Raw genomic sequence first — 20,195 nt, 5'->3', positions numbered from 1 at the left:
TTTGCATGTATTTATAACACATACAAAACATATTTTGAACATGTTTTGAAAATCACGGTGCAAAAAACAATATGAAATATCAACAATTTTGCCCACATACATGTCCATACGGCCCCAGCTAAGCAGAATTAACTACTATGGTAATATAACCCAAACTGTGATGTCCACACATGTGTACGCCAGGTCTTTAGAGGTTAATATTCATCACCATGCCCTACCTTGTACGGCACTGTCAAAATCTAGTTTAACGCCTTTGATTTTTTTGGTTGATAGTACACTTGCGTGCATTTTCTTCTATAACGTCACAGACTAACTGTTACACAACAGGCAAACACGATGCAGTTGGAGAAAAAGGGTGGTTAGAAGGGCACTCCGCCATCCAAACCCCCCCCGCCCGCCCCAGGCAGTAGGGGGACAGTATTGTCACATGCCTTCAAGGAGGAACCACAGTATGTGTCATGTGATGATGGATGTGTGACAGGACATGGGGACCGACTGTAAAACTGTTGAACATACATTCAGTTGTCACCACTGCAGACAGCTGGAGGAAGGGCTGGCTTCTTCGGACGTGGAGCTTCCTGCTCCGGCAGCGAGCTCAGGCACATCCTCCCTTTGACCTGTAATGTCTTTAGCTGCATCTTCAGTGTGCATGAACAGGATCACACACGGGGCAATATGTGACACATGGTATTGATCATATTAGAACTTATTGGATAAAGCTATGTGAGGGGAACAAATGTAATCTAAACAGCGTTTTGACTTTTTTTTGGATTTAGGGACTGAACGAATGTTAGTGAATAACAAAGATAATGAATTAGACTTTAATTGAACTACTTAATTTAATTCCATTCATACTGTGTTGTTCTGTATTCTTAAGAGAGTCATTTTTTGTGGGTATGTGTGTGTATATGATGTCTGGTTTGGTTTTCACCACGAAACATAATTTAGCACAAAAGATATAATTCCTGTAGTGAGAATATTTATTTTATGTTGATCACAAACTTTCCTTATCCTGAAATGTACATTTGGAAGCAATTGAACTGTATGTATGGAAAAAAAATAGAATAAAATCGTTATGGTGAAAGCCAAGTTTCAGCCACACAAATCACACAACTAAAAGATATGTGTTCAGCATCGTAGTTCTACACTCTGCTCTTTCTTTTGGTACGTATAGATACATGTACAGCACTTCTATATAAGTGGAACGCGTAACATCAAACATTCAGAGTCACATTAAGAGCCGACAAAGCACCGAGACCAAAGCAACACAAGAAGATGACTTGTTACAAACTATCCAGCACTACATACTGCTGTAAAAGAGGAAATCATGTGTAACGTATGACTATCAAAGACAATAGTCAATGCCATTCAAACTTAAGGAACAAACCAAAGTCCTGTGTACTAGTACTAGTATACAATCTTAAAGTGTGTCATATTAGTTACAGTATACCTGCTGAAGGCTTCAGTGTCTCCGTTGCATTACTGTTCTCTTTATTAATCTAGTTCTGCATGGGGACAATAAAAAATGATGCGTCAAGTGTCCTCACTTGCTTAACTAGACCAGTCACACATACCCCCCCCCCCCTATCTTGGATGGCCTTGAAATTGTGCAAGTCACGGAGTAATCAAGAAGTGATCAATTCAGGTAAAGAAAACTCATCAGATAAGTTCCAGCGTAAAATAATGTTGGAGCTTTTTACTTGGATCTCTGTGATTTTAGTTATGATGGCACTAAAATATATGAATGAGTGATACACACTATTCTTTACACTACAACAAAACCATTATCATGGTAACCCCCATATTTCTTTCTTAAGTGCCATTCTAAACGACACAAGGGTGCCTGTCTGGGGGGCTCTACGCTCCTCTTATCGGCCCAGTTACTCTGTGGTCCACCCAAATGTCCTTCTAGCTCACCCATGTTCCCCTCATGTCAGCCCAATTACCCTTTTGGCCTGGGTAGCCGTGAGGTGAGCCCATGTGACATTTATAGTGGACAAAAATATTCGCTGCTTAAATGTTAATAAGCTGTTGATAAATGGATTTTTATTGGAGTACACTTGAGCTTTGCAAGTGACTGAACTGTCCGTTTTGGTCTTATGGCATGTTTAATTTAAGAGCTCTTTAAAAAACCCAAAGCAAGTTAACCTGGAGGATTTACACCAGTGAAAGAGTTTTTTCTTTACACAGCAACCAAAATGTTGATATTAAACCATACAGCCTTAAAGTAATATTCATTATTTTTAAAGCCTTTAGTTTCAACCTCTGACCGTTTACACAGTATGTCACATAAAACGGTGACAAGTTTTCTTATTATTGCAGTTATTGTAATGGTTGTCCGACTACTATGTTTAGCTATAGGCTATACAAATACAGAATCAAGTGCAGTTGTTTGTTCTGTAGAACTGGTTTGTTGTTTTATTATTAATATTTCATCTTAAAATGTAGTTTTCGCTACAAATGTTTCCACTAGAAAGTGCGAACGCTGTACGAATGATCAAAACCACAGATGAAACATGTAACATGTCCTGCACATAAATCCTCTGCAGCACCATGATGCATAATAAAAGCTTAAAGGCATTTCTGGTCCACAAGCCCAGAATTGTCTATATGCCTGTAGATTTTCCAGATTTTTGTGTTAGACTGAGTGAAGAGCATTTTACTTGCTGTGCTCTTGGTAATGTCCATACCAGCTGTGACTGTGATTGCCCAGTCCCAAGTCTGCTAAGACTTATCAATCAAACATTCATTGACCACTACATGACTCATCTTACAAGGACAATGTTTTTCTCATAAGGTCTTACCTCTTAAGAAGCCAGCAGCAGGAGGAGGATCATGACCTGACAGACCGTCCATACTGCACTGACCACAGGACAGCAAACTCAAGAGCACTGGGAATGTCTTTTTTTTCATCCAGGGGAGGGGTAGCATCATATGAAGCACACAAGTGTCTGCACAGGATGTATAGAGAATACTGTTGAATGTTGCAACATCAACACAAATGTGAAACTACAGCATTCTGCTGTGATGAAATAAGACAAAATGATGCCTGACAAAAAGAAACAAAGATCAAATGTTAAGTTCTCATATTATTGAGGAGACCATAGTTATAGCCCAGCCCACATGTCGCATCCTGACAACAATTCTGGGGAAAAATGGACTCCATGTAATTTTCTGAGAATGTTTGGCTTGATATTACACAGATTACACATAAGACACACAATAAAATCAGCTGAGTGCTGTAGTATTAGTTTTGCAGGACCTTACAACAGACCAATACATGGACAAAAGTAACAATGTGGACATTTACTCTCTGTTGTTAGCACTGCGCGTCATTTCATTCAATAAGTGATGGGGATGAAAACTCTTTCAGTTATTGGTGGGGCAACATGCTCACAAAGTTTATTCAAAAGACTTATTTGCACAAATCAATTCTCCTTTTTCAAAACCATCTCAAAGCCAGTCCACTCTAACAGAGGAGGTTATATCAGTGGAGGATGAAACACAGCTAATTAGCTGTAATAGCGTCCTCTATTTTAAAACCCTTGCCGTTTTAAATGCTCGTGGGAGAATTTGACCACAGGAGTGTTTTTATGGTCCATGTTTGTTTTGCCCAAAACTGCCATTGTAGCTTGACTGAACTTAGAACTACAATTCTTTTCTTACTTTCCTTAAATCTCTCTTATTTTCTCTCATGTCCCTATACCAATGATGTGGAGTCATATTTTTCACTTTAGCTGGAACAGTTTTTCTTCTTTTTCTTTCTTATCGTGAATTGCACATCTATATAAAATATCACGAGGACTATCTCTCTTTTTTTTTTTCATTTAATACGCTGATTAATATTGTCCTAATAAAACTGTTGTACTGCAACCATGCATTAATGCAGAGTCAACAGCAATAGATATACTTAAGCATAAAAGTACGGTCTTGACCTTGGAAATGGTAGTTGACCATAATTAGTAGGTGATGATCATGTGATGAAAGTTCAACACAAACGAACAAACTCAGTGGAACTTATTATGTTGTCAAGAATAATAACATTAACACATTCAGTCTCCACTGTAGATTATCTTTATAGTAGCCACATCTTGCTCCTCTGCAGGTTTTGAGTTGTGTAGCTCATCATTTCCTGCTGAGAAGAGGCTGGAGTTGACCTTAAGGACCCACTCTGTGATCCTCTGGTCTGTGTAGTACTCATCATCACTGTCCTCCTTCAGCCTCTCTGGACGATCTTTGTTTTCAGAGTCCTCAGATTCTGTTTCAATAGCCGAGTCATCGGAGCAGAAATCTCTTTGTTGCCCTGCTTTGCAGACACTGGCATCATGTTTAGCCCCGACTGGCGTCGTCGTACTGCTGTCATCGGCATAGGGATCACTAACGTCATTCTTTTGTCGCAACGGAGGGTCCACATGCAATGGAGTCGACGTTGCAGCTGGCTGACCATCAAAGGTCCGTTTAATCAGTTTGCTGCGAGTCTCTGAATCCTGAACGGCTGCTTTGTTTTCTGCTGCAAGAGCAACACTGATTTTATTACATTTGTTAGACTCCTGATTTACTTTCCCACACTGAGTAACCAACACATGAAACACTGTACTTTCTGTCGTCACATTACCAGCTGGTAAATGGCTCCCACTTCCTTTTGGTTTGGCTGATGTCTTTCTGTGTGTTGGTAGAGCATCAGTGCGTTCCACTTTGCCAATGACTGTCTTTGTTCCACTGATGGGTGGCAGAGGGATACTTGACCTATGTCTTGGTGATGATCGTGGTTTAATGTCTGCAACAACCGGTCTGTCAATCCGTTGGACGCTGATCTCCAAAGCTCGACTTCTCCTTTCAGTAACATTCGATCCCCATCGTCCAGACCTTCTGCTCCTGTATACATCGCACTGATCCTGTTTGCTGGAAGGAACTGTGTGGGAACTTTTCATAGCTTCAGTAGATTTTTGCACGCTCCATTAGACAAACACATCCATCTTTGACGCACATGGACCGTCGGTCAACCTTCTTTTATACTACCAGTCCCTTCCCCACCCTCCCTCACAAACACACACCAACACAACCCCGAGCAGTCACTTGATCTGTAACATTACCCTTTATTGGTTACCTGTAAGGATCCAACCTCTTTCACAGTTGATGAAGAGCCATGCATCACTAACCCACAACCACACAAAGGAGAGTTGTTCTTGAGTCCTTCAGTCAGTGTAAACTGCTCATGTTTATTGAGACATTGATCTCTGATAGCGGGACAACTTCAATTCTGCTAGATGGACGGTGACGGGGGGCAACTGCTTCCCCATCTGACTCCACCTCCTTCTGATGCTCAGTTCTGAAGTAACATGAATTTATTTTAGATTTTCAAATAAATCTATCGCGTAAAGGAACAGTTCATTTTTTGGAAATATGCTATTGTGCTGTTTTTGAAAGTGCAGGATCAATATCAACACTGACAGCTATTTCATTTCTGTGAGTTATGTACAGAGCTGGAGTTGGAGTCTTGTGTCAGAGGTCAAGCATCCATCAAAATTTAACACAAATTTTATCAGAATTTTCCAGATTCTCTGCAAAAGAAGATTAAGAAAGAATTACAGCCAGTTTCCGATAACTACAGTGAATGTTAGGAGATGGTTCACTGAGATGAATCTGAGATTAGAGTTGATGGCATTCATTCTCCAGCCTGGTGCCATTAAGCCATTGCAGACAAGGAGTGTGCAACGGGTTGGACCACCTGGTTGGGGATAAGGTGGGCTTGGGTTGAAGTCAACAACGGGACCTGGTTAGCCTAACTTAGGATAAAGACTTACAACAAGCGGAAATAGCTAACCTAGCTTTGTCCATTTGTTCAAAAGTACACTTCCCTACAAAGCTCACTTATTGACATGCTGTAGCTTGTTTGCTTAAGTTTGTACAGTAACAGAAACTATTGCTTGTAGTCCTCAAGGGAATTATGTGCTACGACTGTTTCTTTATCACAACAGTTTATCCGTCTGCCCAGCACTTCGCTGAAGTCTCTCTGGCTCTAGAACAGGTTGCCAGATACTGTTGGTGAGCACAGAGTTTGTTCTCTCTACAGGTGTGATTGTACCAAAATTGGCAACCTCACTTGAGACCACGGCTCCAGGAGGCATCTCACAGCCTGTGCACATGGCTGCTGCTCCTCAAGAAAGTGTTCCAGCATTTGATTTCCCCTAAACAAGAATACACCTTTTTGTATGTACATTTCTGTTTTGTGCAGATTAAACAAGCTAGACACAAAGTGTTAACTAGAAGAGAGGCCAGACCCAGTAGTACTATAAGTAAAACTATAAGAATTATGTAAAAAATGCTTTCAAAATTGCTTCATCAGTCAGATCAGCTATTACTGCTTATTGGGTGAATTGAATGCATCATTCAGACACCTTTCTTAAAGTCTGGTCAATATTATTGCTTGTTTGTGAGTCGGATCTGTTATTATTGCTCGTTCTAATGGCTTCTTCCGCAGCTCTTGCTTCACCCTTCCACGTGTGTTGAAAACATGGCCTCCTTGGTGATTAGTGAGGTTTGGAGGTGAACAGGTATGCTGGCTGCTTCTCCCCTGCTTCCAGTCTTTATGCCTAGCTGAGCTGCCCAGATTCCAGCTCTCTGCTCAACTGAATATCTCATCTCACTCTTGGAAATAAAGCAAATAAGTGTGTTTTCAAAATGTTTAACTATGTCTTTCCTGTCATTTCACTGTCCCTGTTGTCTTTGATGCATTTCATTCACTTGACTGGACCGAACAATCTGCCAAACGCGTCTCCCAGATGAAGCGTCCTGTAAAATATTCACCACAGAGGGTATCTGATCTGTCACTGTGGATATATAGGACGAGATCGTCAGAGCAGGAAATAGCTGGTGTGTGCTGCAAACCTAAACCTGAGGTTTCAGTTTCAAGTCACGTTTTCTGTGTAAAAGCTCCTCAGTGACTATCTAAATCCACTTCCTGCTCATTTAATTAAAGCTCTGTTCAAATGGGGAAAGCGAGAATGGGATTATTTAGTAGCTGTCATGGATACTGTGCACTTATTGCAGTACACGCTGATTGGGAACAACCTCAGGCTCTACTTTTGAGAGAATCTTCCAAATGTGTTAATCATTGTCAGTCTCAAATATTCAATGACTAGTACTATACACCCAAAATAAAGACAATATCTCTCCTTTTAGTTTGTTTAGACGTGAACATCACTGTACACTGTACAATGTGTGTGTGTGTGTGTGTGTGTGTGTGTGTGTGACAGCCATCAGCTCTAGAGTTGTGGCTGATGTATTGTGAGCTGTGTATTTTGGTCTGTGACATTATACACCGCCTGCACATGCCGGTCAGCCATGGTGAGCTCACTTCTTCCACTGACACACTGACAGCGGGTGTATGTGTTTGTGTGTGTCACAGGAGATGGGTTCAAAATTCAGATTTCAAAGGAAACTGATTGAAGTTTCTTTCAAGAATTGTGGCTTTTAATGCCTGAATTTACAAAGATGACCTGCTTTTCTGAGAAAGAAATGTGAAACTCTGCTCCTACTGCTAAATGAATGCATGTATGAATGGACTCAGATCACAGGGATTGGATATGTTCACACTGAACTGAAAAAGTAATGCCCTGCAAGCCAGCGAATAGCTTGCTCATTAGCAACCGATAGCATTTTCATCAACTGGTAACAATATTAGGGGAACTAATAAATGAAATAACAATGTCAACAACAAATTGCTCACAGGTTTCTCATCTCTGCAAGTTAAATCTCGTCTAAACTTTTCTTCAGACATAAGACACACAAAGATTCCCTGCTATATTGAGGTCACCAATGTGTTTTCTTAATAAGCAAACAGCTATATTCTGTTCATGCAAAAATCTGCCCATACTTCATATACTTTGTTTTATTATCTGAATAAATCTACTTGCACCAGAGCACTCATGTGTTTTTCTGATTTCAAACACCTGTCCTCTATCAGTCACCCCAAAGCCAATTGTCCAAATGCCACCCAGATCTTCAAATAAAAAGATGGCAGCACAGTTACTTCCTTCGACCTGCAGACTTGAATAGGTGTTTGGTGAATAGGTGTGAGGAGAGTTCCTAATCATAACCTTAAGTGCTCTTTTGTGCCTAAACACAACCGAACTTGTGGCAAATTTGAAAAATGGATAGGGCAGTTTTAGAGGGTTTAGAGGGCACAAATGATGTCGTTCAGCTGCATCAAATGAGAAGTGGGATATTTTGAAAGAAAGTCAGAGTCTGCTTTATTTGCCCAGTATGTGTACACATACAAAGAACTTGACACAGGTTTTTACATTGCTCTCAATGTAATTTTACAGGAATATATATAACTGCCATCACTTTTCATGAAACCTCGCTAAAACTCACCATCAAAACTCTTTGTATATATTCCATACTGCATGTCTTCAAACTATTGTACAAAACTGTTTCATTTACGTGTCATTTTTCCACTTTACTCCCCATCCTTCATCCCCATAGAGGCCTTCTTTTCCTCGTGGCGGTGGAAAGTTTAGTTTATGAACACCAGCCACATGATCAAATGTCCGTCTTGGGCTCAATGATTGCTGGAAGTCTTGACATATCTGCAGAAGATTGCCAGGGATAGATCACACATGCAAAAAGTGTATTTTCCAGATGTACTGCAATAGAGGACATTAGGTGTAATGTCCATGAGAAGGGTTGAACCGTGCAAGTATGTAGTGAATATGTCGGCTTATGGTTTTGTGCTGTATTACTGGAGTTTCATTTATGCACATGGCATTACTCTGTGTTCAAATGGAAAAAAGCCTATCAAAGCATATTGCAGCATCTCTGTGACACACACTATAAGGTGAGCACTATCCAGGCAGCAAAGAAGTGACCCTTGCTGTAATGGAATCATGGTTCATGCTTAATAATAATAATAATAATTAGATATAAGATATTTCAAAGACAATAGTGATGCCTATTGAAATGCTACCACTTTTTTGGTCATTGTGTAATCTGTGTCAAGGTGTTCCACTTGGCGGATCAATGCTGTCAGTGCTCTGGTACAAGAGTTCATTGTGAGGAGTACGAAGTGTTTTGGTTGCAGCGGAGCATTTAGTTAGATTAACTCTTGTGCAGCGCTGCATGTCGGTAAGGAGAACTGTCTGAACAGTTCTGAAACAGTGCATGAACTCAGTGTACTGTGGAGAAATGGATGTTAACAGGTGCCTTTTATATACATTTTATTTCACATTCACACTCCTGTACATCAGCAACTGTAAAAAAAATAACTGAATAAAAGCTAGTACTCCAGGTTAAAGGCATACCAAGGTCTGAGAGGAAGACTTTGATGCAATACTACCATTGTATCACTGGAGGGCAATATTGCAAAGCTATAAAAAAAAAAAAGGGGGTATAAACTAGAGTAAAGCATACATACCCAAATTCTCATCTCTATGTACAACAAAACTTGACCAGAATTACTTTACATTGTGTTAAGGTGAAATTTAAGGGCCATCACCCATTTACAGATGCAGAATGTCATGGCCAGTGTCTGAAACCTTTGCTTTCAAGTTGTCGCGTTTACAGAAAAAAATATCTTGCAAGAAAAAGCATTAAAAAACTGAATTATAATACAGCCATGGCCAAAGTATGTTTTCAATCACATATGACATCTTTATGCACAAAGGAGAGTGGTAGATATCAGTGGCATGAGATTCCTGTTTGCATCTGAAGGGGAATCTTAGTGGCATACTTTATTTGATCCTTTTTCATCACTATTTTCTAGCACAATAATTATGCTGCATGTATTGCCAAGTGAGCCAATACATCAGACACCCCTTGGTGGGTTCTCCACATTAAATCATATTAAACAGGTGATACCATAGCCGGTGTAACTTCACTCCGCTTCATCTGCGAGATAAAACTGCAGTATTATGTGATGCATCTTTCGGAGCAGTGCAGCAGAACAGTACTGTAGCACTACCAAAGGCAGCCGAGCGTTATCTTCTTCATCTGCTGGTGTATTTGCAAACTGGGTCGAGCCCAGTCGCGGTTACAGTGCGCATGCGCAGCTTGTAGGCTGCCTGTCAGTGCCATAGCAACCAGAGCAGACCTCAACCACCAACATGGTGAGTGTTTGTGTTCTCGGCTTATTTTTCCTCGCTATTTGGTGTGTTTTTTTTAGCCGAATTATACGTTCTTAACTGTACCCACCTATGCGAGCATGTCATGGCGTCACGCCTCATAGTTTTATTTGACAGCACAAGCAACATTGTTGTCGCTGTGAGCTAATATGGGCTAACTTTAATTAGCTAGTTAGCTAACTCTAAATGCCGGTGAGTGTAACCTAGCGCTGGACAGGTGGCCACCATCAGCAACGGCCTGAACCGTTGTGTGGAAGTCTAACGTCATGTCTGGTTTTGTCTGGTTTTTTTCTTCCTGCAGCTAAATCTTGTATTGGGAGGAAGAGTAGCTGCTAGTTAGAATAGCTGCTCACAGCCCTAAAATGAAAATGATATAATAATTAGAATTATAATTGCATATTATTTTATCTATTCGAAGCACAGAGCTTACTTAAAGCTGCATGCCCACAGAATGTCTACAGCACCTATTTGCCTATTTTGTCATCACAACATAACCCACCCTCTCCTCTGTCTAATTGAATGTGATGTACTGTGATGTGTCCAGGCCAAAGCGACAACTGTGAGAGAAGCACTGGCCAAATGGGTGAGTGGCACAGAGAGACACAGCTAAAGTGCAATAGTGTACAATGGAAGTATGCAGAAGTCATGCCATTGTGTGTTTGTTGTCATAGCATTTTCTGAGCTGTGTGTGTGTGTGTACAGGAGGAGAAGTCAGGGGAGAAAGTGAATGAGGCTAAAGCCATCAAACTGTATGGTCAGGTTCCTCCCATAGAGAAGATGGACGCTTCTCTCTCCACGCTCACCAACTGCGAGTGAGTCCTGTTGTGATGCAGTTCCTTATTACAACAAGTTGTTGAAGTTCTTTGAGGCTATACATCTGTTTTTTTCCTTTGTTCTTACACCTACCTAGAGCGATATAAACACCCGGATGCCTTTTTTCTGTTTGTGCGTGCAGATTGACGGCATGTTAAATCATGAGATTAGCCTAGTTTAGCTCATGTTATCAGACGTCTTTGGGATCACATAGCTAACCTGCTCAAGGGTACCATGTGCTCAGTGTTTTTCTAACTGAAAAATACATTTTTCATGACAGACGTGTGTCTTGACAAGACCGTACTCACACCATGTTCTCCACTGTAAATGTATGAAATACTTTCTTGTCATGATACAAATTTGGACCAATTGAGCCTGAATGAAATCTTGAAATGAAATATTACAGTGGAGCTCAGGTAGGTAGAGATTAGAGAGAGTAAACCACACAGTGACCTATCTACCTATATATATATATATAGGTAGATAGGTCACTGTGTGGTTTACCCTTAAACTGCACATCTATGGCACTTCCTGTATCTTTATTTACAGAGTGACAACACTTCAGTGTTTTGTTTTACAAAAATTCACACAGCAACAGTACAGTTGACAATGAATCCACACATTTGAAGGGATGCTATGGCAATCTCCAACCAGCATTTTATCTTTACAATTTGGTTATTATATGCAAACAAATGCGTCACTCAACGGACTTTGAGAGTGGGGAGCTCCAGGGAACTCTTGGTACAGGCGACATGAAGGAAAGTTTAACATTGTTCATTCACAAGTACTACCCACATTGTAATGGTACGCAGCTGGTGGAAAATTGGTGTGAAACCAAGTGCATCAAATAAACAAATCAGATACGGTCAAATCAACTTTTAAACAGCAGTGAAGTACACGAATGATCGGCTAATACTTCAGTAGTTTAAAACCATTCAACTGCAGACAAGACAGAATTCCAACAGTTCACTGGCTTCTCAGGGCATGGACAGAATTTGCAGTTGCGGATTAGTTAAGAGCAAGTAACCGAGCGGCTAATACTGTTATATTGTGTAGTCACCAATGTTTTAAAGCAGACTGCTCAATGCACCAAATACATCAAACGTTGCATCCTTCAAATACCTGACATATTGTTATATATATTGTTGTTTCCTCCACAGGAAGCTGTCTCTGTCCACAAACTGCATTGAGAAAATAACCAATCTCAATGGTCTGAGTGAGTACTGACCGCACAATAACATATAACCACACACAGGCATGCTGTATTCACAGAATGAAATGTGTTATCATATTATGATGTTATATTGTGTGTTTCCAGAGAACTTGAGGATATTGTCATTAGGAAGAAATAATATAAAGGCCCTCACAGGGCTGGTAAGTTACATATGGAACAGAATAACATGAACTACTTTGATTTTCCACATGTTTATTAATTTCCTGTTGCATTTTGTACATTATTTTACGTCGACTGTGTGTCTGTGTGTGTGCAGGAAGCAGTTGGGGACACGCTAGAAGAGTTGTGGATCTCCTATAACTTGATAGAGAAACTGAAGGGAATCCAATGCATGAGGAACCTCAAAGTCCTCTACATGTCCAACAACCTGGTCAAAGAATGGGGTAAGCTACGTTTATTAAATATAGCTAACCGACTATGCTGTGATTTGTTTAGGGTAATTATTCTTGTTTTTAGAGTTTGGGTTAGGGTTAGTTACTTCAATTTGATCTTTTTTGTGTTGTGTAGGAGAGTTTGTGAGGCTAGCTGACCTGCCATGCCTCATAGACCTGGTGTTTGTTGGAAATCCACTGGAGGAGAAGCATTCAGCTGAGGGAACCTGGATGGATGAAGCCTGTAAAAGACTACCTAATCTGAAGAAACTAGATGGTAAGAGTGTTTCAGTAGCAGTGTTAATAACTATTCTCATAGGATTTCAGGGTAACACTTTTCCACAAGGGACTGAAGTAGGATATAAGCTAAATCTGGTACAATACATGTCTCCTCCTTGTATGAGATTAATGTTTTTTGTACATTGTCCCTGACAAATAAATGTAATAAAGTAAATGAAAGTTTAAATACTTCCTAGAAAATTACTAGGACAGGCCGGACCTTAAATGTGACCAGAATGGCTTAAGAGACTGTGAAATGAAAAGCAGAAACCATAAAAAACAATAACTAACAATATTAGTGACTTGTAACTAATATTGTTGGTTACAAGGCATTTAATAGCAATAAGATGCTGTGAAATTATGAGAAGTAATGTGATTTTCCTGTTGTTTCCAGGAACCCCAGTCATCAAACAGGAAGAGGATGAGGGAGATGGAGAGAGCTGAGAAGCATGACTAGCTGCAAAACTACCACCATCCTCCTTGAACCTTCCCTTTTTAAAAGTTTTATATGATCTGTCATGGTGCTTTTGTTTATATTAAAGTAATTTAAACGGCATAGACTTCGTCGTAGATCGACAAGCACAAAAATAACCGAAGAAACACACAGAATGTGTGTGTTTTAGGCTTAAAGTCTGTTAAACTGACCATACTTCAGGCATACTTGGGACCAGAAAGATGTTCTAATGACACCTTCGAATTGGAACTACATGATAAGCACATTTCTTAATGTTTTTTTTACAGCGTTATAATTTTTTCTAATTTTTTAATGTCAAGATATGAAGAATATTGAAGCTAACACTAATTGTTCTTGTTAACTGAAAATTGATTGTCAGAATGGGTGCCAGAGTACCATTTGTGGGGCAAAAACACAATTTATGTCTTCAAGTATCCTTGATCAATATGCCTCTATGTTCTTCTAGCAAGAACTAAAGCACAGTGTAGCACACACACTAGTGAGCACTGTTCGGACCAGACGTTGATCAGGTAATACCATAGGCTCCATGCTGCTGGACCTTCTCTAGCCTAATGGGAGTTGGCTGTAAATACCTAACACTGTCCTCCCTCCATAACATCACCACGCAGAGATGGCCAAAAAAGGCTAAAGATTAGCTGGATTGTGCTACATTTACATCACACTGGATTAAGCAGTGGAACAACTGATGGTTACAATAAGCGACCTAGAGTAATACATTTTAGTATCAATCACAAATGAAAAATCCAACGAGTAGTTGCATCCTGTCGCGTTATTTAAGTAGCATTCTGATTTTCTTAGTTATCAGAATTCAGGAATTCGCTGAAATCACCATTACTAACCTCTGACTTCTCAGGTAGTGAGCAGTAGGAGCATTGAAATGGGCGATGAGGTTAATATGTACTAACCTTCTCATGGCAAATGAAAGGTTCATCTCCGGCAGGAGCCAGCATAGCTAAGAGTGAGAATTTATATGACCAAAATACATCCACTGTTCTGTAGTTACTGTGCTGTTTAAGATCCTCCTGACAGCAGAAGACTGGGTTCATACAGCACATGTCTAAACTTAATTATATTCAGATGTAACATCGATATGCACTGTAAATCAGTTTTAGGTTCATCGTTGGTGCTCCTTAAGATGCCAAGGATACCAAGGTTAATGCATGTAGCATATCTTCAGTAATTACCAATGTTTGCGTAAAATGTTTTTCATGCTTTAAATTATTTTTCCTGCATGTTTGTACATACAATTGTGAGATGTTTGTGGTTTTTAAATGATTTTGATATTTGAAATGAATAAAATTAAAGTATATCAGTTGAACCTTGTAACTTGAAATATAAGGATAGATAATATAGTAGAGAATAATTTAGCAATTAGGCAAATAGATACAAAGGGGAGTGAGCTGTTTTTGTTATTCAAACCAAGAGGTTGTTTTAGGCCATGTGATAAGCACATTTTATTTACTAAAATTTGAAGAAATAATCAGTTCCTGGCATATGAACACCGACAGGTTGTTGCAGGGGTCTTGAATCATGCTGAAAAATGTCCCCTCACACAGAATCACTGAACAAGTTGGATCAGTTGAGAGCGCACCTGTAAAAATATGTCCCGCCTGCTCTTTCACAATCACCATTCGTAATTGGCCAACACAGATGTCAATCACGATCTCTTCCGTATGCTTCCTTAGCAACGCCTTGTACCCGGAAGTTATTGTTTTCGCCGCGAAATCCCAACAGTTCTTCTTCAAAGCAGTAAAAAAGTGATAGAAAGTGTCGTTAGAAGAGTGAAGCGGTGTGAAGGTGACAGAGAGTGATAGCTGAGTGAACAGGAGGGCCGCTCACACGCCTGCAGCACGCGGTGGCTGTAATGCAGCGGAGTAAAGCTGTGAGTGTGGAGGTGAAGCAGGTGGTTGGAGCTCTGTGCAGGCTGCTAGCGGCCACCGGCCTGGAGGCTGTGCCCACTCCGGAGACCTTCAGGCGGGCTAAATTTAGTGGTGGAGCCGAGGTGGTACGTTCATCACCTGCTGTCTCTGCCAGGGCTGGAATGCTATAATAACTTCTTTTGGCGCTTCTACTGGAGCATTTTCATTTAATTTCTCTTTGTAGTCTACTTCATATTGGACTTTTCGCTTTAGTCACTTGTTACTTAGATTTAGAAACAAAAGAGCGGATCACTTTATTAGATATTCTACTGATGGAAGTATAACTAACTATCTTATTTCACAGTGATTTACAGTTACACAACAGTTAAACAAGACATTGTTACACACTCACATCTGATTTATTCTGATCAAATTAAGAGTGCAGTTTGAAAGACTTCCATTGATCACTGCAGGAGCAGACAATGGGATAAGTGGCAGGGAGAACAAGCACAAAGTAAAAAAAACAAAAAAACAATCATGATCAAGAAGCAGAAAAGGTCTTACTTTATCAATCATTATGTGTTGTTGTCTTTCAGTGATAGATCTCCTAATAGTACCATACATGCTGACATACTTTTTTTTCTGCTTGCTGCTGTTTTCCAGGAGGATCAGTTCTGGCAGCTCCTTGCCAGCATCCTTCAGACAGCTGACACTGTTTCCTGTGAAGCTTGTGCACAGCTTGGAGGAGGTCAGTCAATCTGTTTATGACTTTTAACAATATTTGTCAAAGACTTCCCTAATTTCCCCAGAGATGCTTTTTCCATGAGAAAAACACGTATCAGTCTCAAAATACCACACTGCATTTTTAAATGACGTTTGCTTGGATTCTGTTCTACCAAAAGTCCATCCATCCACTAGCTGTACTGCTTCACCTTAGAGACTCGTGGGGGGTGGGGGGTGGAGCTGATCCCTGGTCACACTGGTGAGAGCCAGGCTACACTGTAGATGGATCGCCAGTGAATCTCAGGGCTGACACATAGAAATGAGACAACCATTCATGCTCACAATCACACCTATGGGCAATGTAGAGTCACCAAACTCCACATCTCTACAATGTGGGAGAAAACCAGTGCATCTGGAAGAGACCCACGGTGGTACGGTGAGAACATGCCAACTCCACGCAATAATAGTGTGCGATTGGTACACGGTAAAACACTCAAAAGAACACTAATGTTGTCCAATACGCAAAAGGACCTAAATCATATTTTCATTCATTCATGGACAATTATTCATCAGTATGTTATTTTATGTGTATCTATCTTGGGTTTTACAAGGCTTGTACGCACAACATGAGTTTGTAATAACAGATCTACCAACGGTTGCCTTTTAGGTCTTGTCAATTATTCCATGTTGTGCCTTTTTTATCCTCAACTAGTAGGATCATGCCACTGTTCTGTATATAATCTCATTTAATTCCACTAATTGCCTTTTAGACTTTTACTGTTGGCACTTTGTAGCACTAAACAGAATAAAACTAAGGTTGTGCTGCTCCTGGCACCAAACTGGACCAAAGCTGACATTAGTCCATCACGCCTTTAAGACTGACTTGTAAAGGCATGGGCATGATATGTTTTCTCTGTCGGTGTATTGCCTCAGATCGCAGGAAACTGGTAGCTGCAGGCCTCTGGCAGACTGGCTATCATGCTGACTGGATGCGTGGAATGGAGGGAGGGGGGGTCTCCAGCAGAGACCTCCTCCTGGCACTGGGCTGGCTACTTGCGACAGGAACATTGGAGAAACTGCTGAAACAGCGAGTACAGCAGTTGGACAAAACACTACTCACACCTACACCTGTAAGTACCACTGTATACCAACACAATGTACTAGAAAACCAAATTCTGTCTTTGTATAGTTGTATTTGTATACTTTTGTATCTCCAACGAGGTGAACTCTCAGCTTCCCAATGAGCTCCAGTTAGACTCGGCATCTCTGAGGAAACTTCAGTGGCTTATTGGCTGTCTTAGATACCAGGGCCGGATCCTACTGTCCATGCAAGAAGAGCGAACTCGCTTGCTCCACGCCGTGAGAAAATTACCCTTTTTTTCCAGCTTTTTCACAGACTACAATTCTGTATGCATGTTATATATACACCGTACAGCTGCTGCAACTGAAAATGTGGTTCTAAATTCAACAAATTAGAATTTTTGGAGCTTGAGTTTGGTAAATTTGAGCAGCTGAAATATTTATTGGATTGAGTTATATTAAAATCTAATCCAACTTGTTCTCAGGTTTTTTTTGCCAGCCTCCCCTCCTTTGTATCCTCCTCTGATCAAAGCTCAACAGTGCTGAGGGAGGTAAGTGTGTGTGTGTCTCTGTGAAAAGAAAAGCGGTTATAAAAATATCAACTTGGACTCACTCAGAATTAAGGAATTCAATTTTAAACAGGCTGTGTGTGTGTGTGTGTGTGTGTGTCAGAACTGTGTTTGTATGCAGCAGCTCTGTGACCTCCTAGAATCATATCTGAACTGGAAAAAGGTGGAGACGGTCTTCTGGACTTGGATGGTGAGTCTGACACCACAGCACACTGGGAAACAACAGCACGATTCAACACAGAAGTGACTTCCAACATTGTGCGTCTTGATTCTTTAGAGCTCAACTTTAAATTCTGCGCATATTCCTTAATGTCACATATAGCTTTGTGCAAACACAGTAAAATTCTAACTATTGTTACCAGCCATTAGATTTGCTAAATTCTCCTCTCAGTGTCCTCCAACATGGCAGCAGGCCGTCTGCTGGGAAAAGTGATGCAAAGTATGTGTGTGTGTGTAGGACAGTGTGGTGGACTGCCATCTGTCAGATCCTGCTGTCGAGAAGCCCACACATGCACCCAATGGGAGCAGAAGAGTGGGTGACCGCAGGAACCGCGGCCTGGAGAAATTGGAGGACATGTTACTGAGACTGCCCACAGGACAGGTGTGCAACAGACAAGTACACACAGTGTTCGTCCTTACAGAGATCATTGCCTAATGGGTTTTGACTGTTTGACTTTAATTATCCTCGTGGAGAAATGCAGTTGTTGAAGTTGACTGGAAGCAGGGGGGGGGGCACTTATCTACAGTTAAAAGGTTCAGCTACCAGCACCTCTAAAGCTCACTAATTAATATATTGTATGTATAGTGTGATATAGTTTGTGATGATGTGTGTGTGTGTGCTCCGGCTGTATGACGTCTGACTCCCTTTCATCTTGTGCCCCAGGAAGGGCCGAGGAGAGGCAGGGGTGATGCAGAGGACCGAGGAGGAGGAGGACAGACGTTGCAGGGTGGTTCAAACACCTCCTCCCTCCCTCTTCTCTCCTGTCTCCCCTCCCAGTCCTCCGCCCCCCAGGTCTACAGACCCAGGCTCCAGACTGAGAGGCCAGTTAAACACAGCAGCCGCCCAGCACAGGGGCCCTGCGGTGAGGCCGACGCTCCAGACAAGCTCCGAGCATTTCAGGCCGTCCGGCTGCTTCTCCGCACGGAGGCTCTGCTGCTGGAGAGGAGGGACCGGCAGAGACTGGCCAGCAGGGTGCAGCTGCAGGAGGTGGTCGGCCGGCTGGATGAACTGGTGCTAATACCACCGTAGACTTTGACGCTGAATTAATTCATAAATAAACACATAATGGATTTTCACTTTTTGGTTTTCCTTAAATCCACTTGCCATTTGGAGGGAAACCAGACTTGTAGTTCTTACTTTCACAAGGAAATAGGTTTTCAACAACCTTAGGTTGTTGTATCTGAAACTGATATTAACCTTTATGTCATTTTTTTGGGCATTCTCACCTTTATTGGACAGTGATGAGGCAGATGGGAAACAGGTGGAGAGAGAGTGGGGGGTATGACATAAGACCAAAGACCCCAGCTAAATCAGAAGAAAACAAAAAAATAACATAAAGCAAATAAATAATTCCTAATGATGTCCGCAACTTGTCCTCAATGTGTGCAGACAAATTAAAACATGATATTAAGATAAGATATTCCTTTATTAGTCCCACGACGGGGAAATTTACATTGTAGACATTTATTTAGTTCATTACAGAACAAACAACCATTACAGCTAATATTAACAAGGCCATTGTAGATTAATGAGATATGGATTAACATCACAGTGTACTAAAGAATAACTGCAACGTTTTTTGGAAATATGCATGTGTGTTAAGCACGGAGTCAGGACAGGGACAGCCAAGCTTAGCCAGACTGGAAGCAGGTGGAAACATTTAGCCTGGCTCTGTTCAACGTGAAAACAGTATGTCCACAGACACCTGCAGAGCTCACTGCTTACCGTTTAAGTCATTTGAGTAATCCATATGCAAATGTGATGTAAAAATAATGTGCTTTTAGAGGAAGCTTTGCGTTCACCTTCCCAGTTCTACTACAGCTGGCACAGATTTCTGGATGCGGTCATAGAGCACGGGCTCTGGTGTGCTACGAGCTGAATGGGATGTGTAGTGACCCCTTTTTGCCAATCGATCAGGGGCACCTGCTAGCTGATGCTGAGGATGTTTTGACGTGTGTAATAATGACCTGTCCACTCCACTGCTTAATCCACAACAAGGTGCTGTTTGTTGTTTTTGTTCTTCGGTTCCAGTTTCCATTAACAGATTACCAATTCTGTATTAAACAAACAAACTGACTACACGACACGGTCTAAAACTGTTTGCCTCTCTTCAGCCACACCTGGGTGCATCACCTGGCTGATTATAAGCCCTCTCACAAGCAGGGATGCCCCCAGTGGTGGGAAGCTCACAGCATAAAACAAACAAAGGAATCCAATGTAATACAAATGAAACACATGCACAGAAATGGCTCTTACACACTGGCCCCTAATTGGTTCTGTCAGAAGACAAAGCAATTCAAAATACATTTTACATAAAGAGCCATTAAAATTACAACTGAAATTAGAACCAGAAAATGAAAATTCAACTCTCACTGATATAACAGTATAAATCATGAACCAGTGAATGTCTCCAGTATCCTTCCAAGTATCCAGGATCCACGAGGAGCTGTT

The 20,195-nt window shown here is 41.0% G+C and overlaps 2 protein-coding genes across 2 annotated transcripts; both read left to right on the top strand.

Moving 5' to 3' along the window:
* Nucleotides 1-10,671: 10,671 nt before the first annotated feature.
* On the top strand, nucleotides 10,672-13,340 carry dnal1 (dynein, axonemal, light chain 1). Its single transcript, XM_070842818.1, has 7 exons — nucleotides 10,672-10,704; nucleotides 10,824-10,933; nucleotides 12,095-12,150; nucleotides 12,253-12,308; nucleotides 12,425-12,551; nucleotides 12,676-12,816; nucleotides 13,213-13,340. The coding sequence occupies exons 2-7, from the start codon at nucleotides 10,899-10,901 to the stop codon at nucleotides 13,260-13,262; spliced, it is 465 nt and encodes a 154-aa protein (XP_070698919.1). The 5' UTR covers nucleotides 10,672-10,704; nucleotides 10,824-10,898; the 3' UTR covers nucleotides 13,263-13,340.
* A 1,712-nt stretch (nucleotides 13,341-15,052) lies between these two features.
* tedc1 (tubulin epsilon and delta complex 1) lies at nucleotides 15,053-18,820 on the top strand. Its single transcript, XM_070842719.1, has 8 exons — nucleotides 15,053-15,298; nucleotides 15,816-15,900; nucleotides 16,809-17,005; nucleotides 17,097-17,234; nucleotides 17,441-17,506; nucleotides 17,628-17,714; nucleotides 17,982-18,125; nucleotides 18,408-18,820. Exons 1-8 carry the CDS (start codon nucleotides 15,158-15,160, stop codon nucleotides 18,771-18,773), a joined length of 1,224 nt encoding a protein of 407 aa, XP_070698820.1. The 5' UTR covers nucleotides 15,053-15,157; the 3' UTR covers nucleotides 18,774-18,820.
* Nucleotides 18,821-20,195: the final 1,375 nt, after the last annotated feature.

Source organism: Pempheris klunzingeri, chromosome 13 (genome assembly GCF_042242105.1).
Source record: "Pempheris klunzingeri isolate RE-2024b chromosome 13, fPemKlu1.hap1, whole genome shotgun sequence".
NCBI classification, from domain to species: Eukaryota; Metazoa; Chordata; class Actinopteri; order Acropomatiformes; family Pempheridae; genus Pempheris; species Pempheris klunzingeri.
This window is presented reverse-complemented; position numbering and strand designations above follow the sequence as displayed.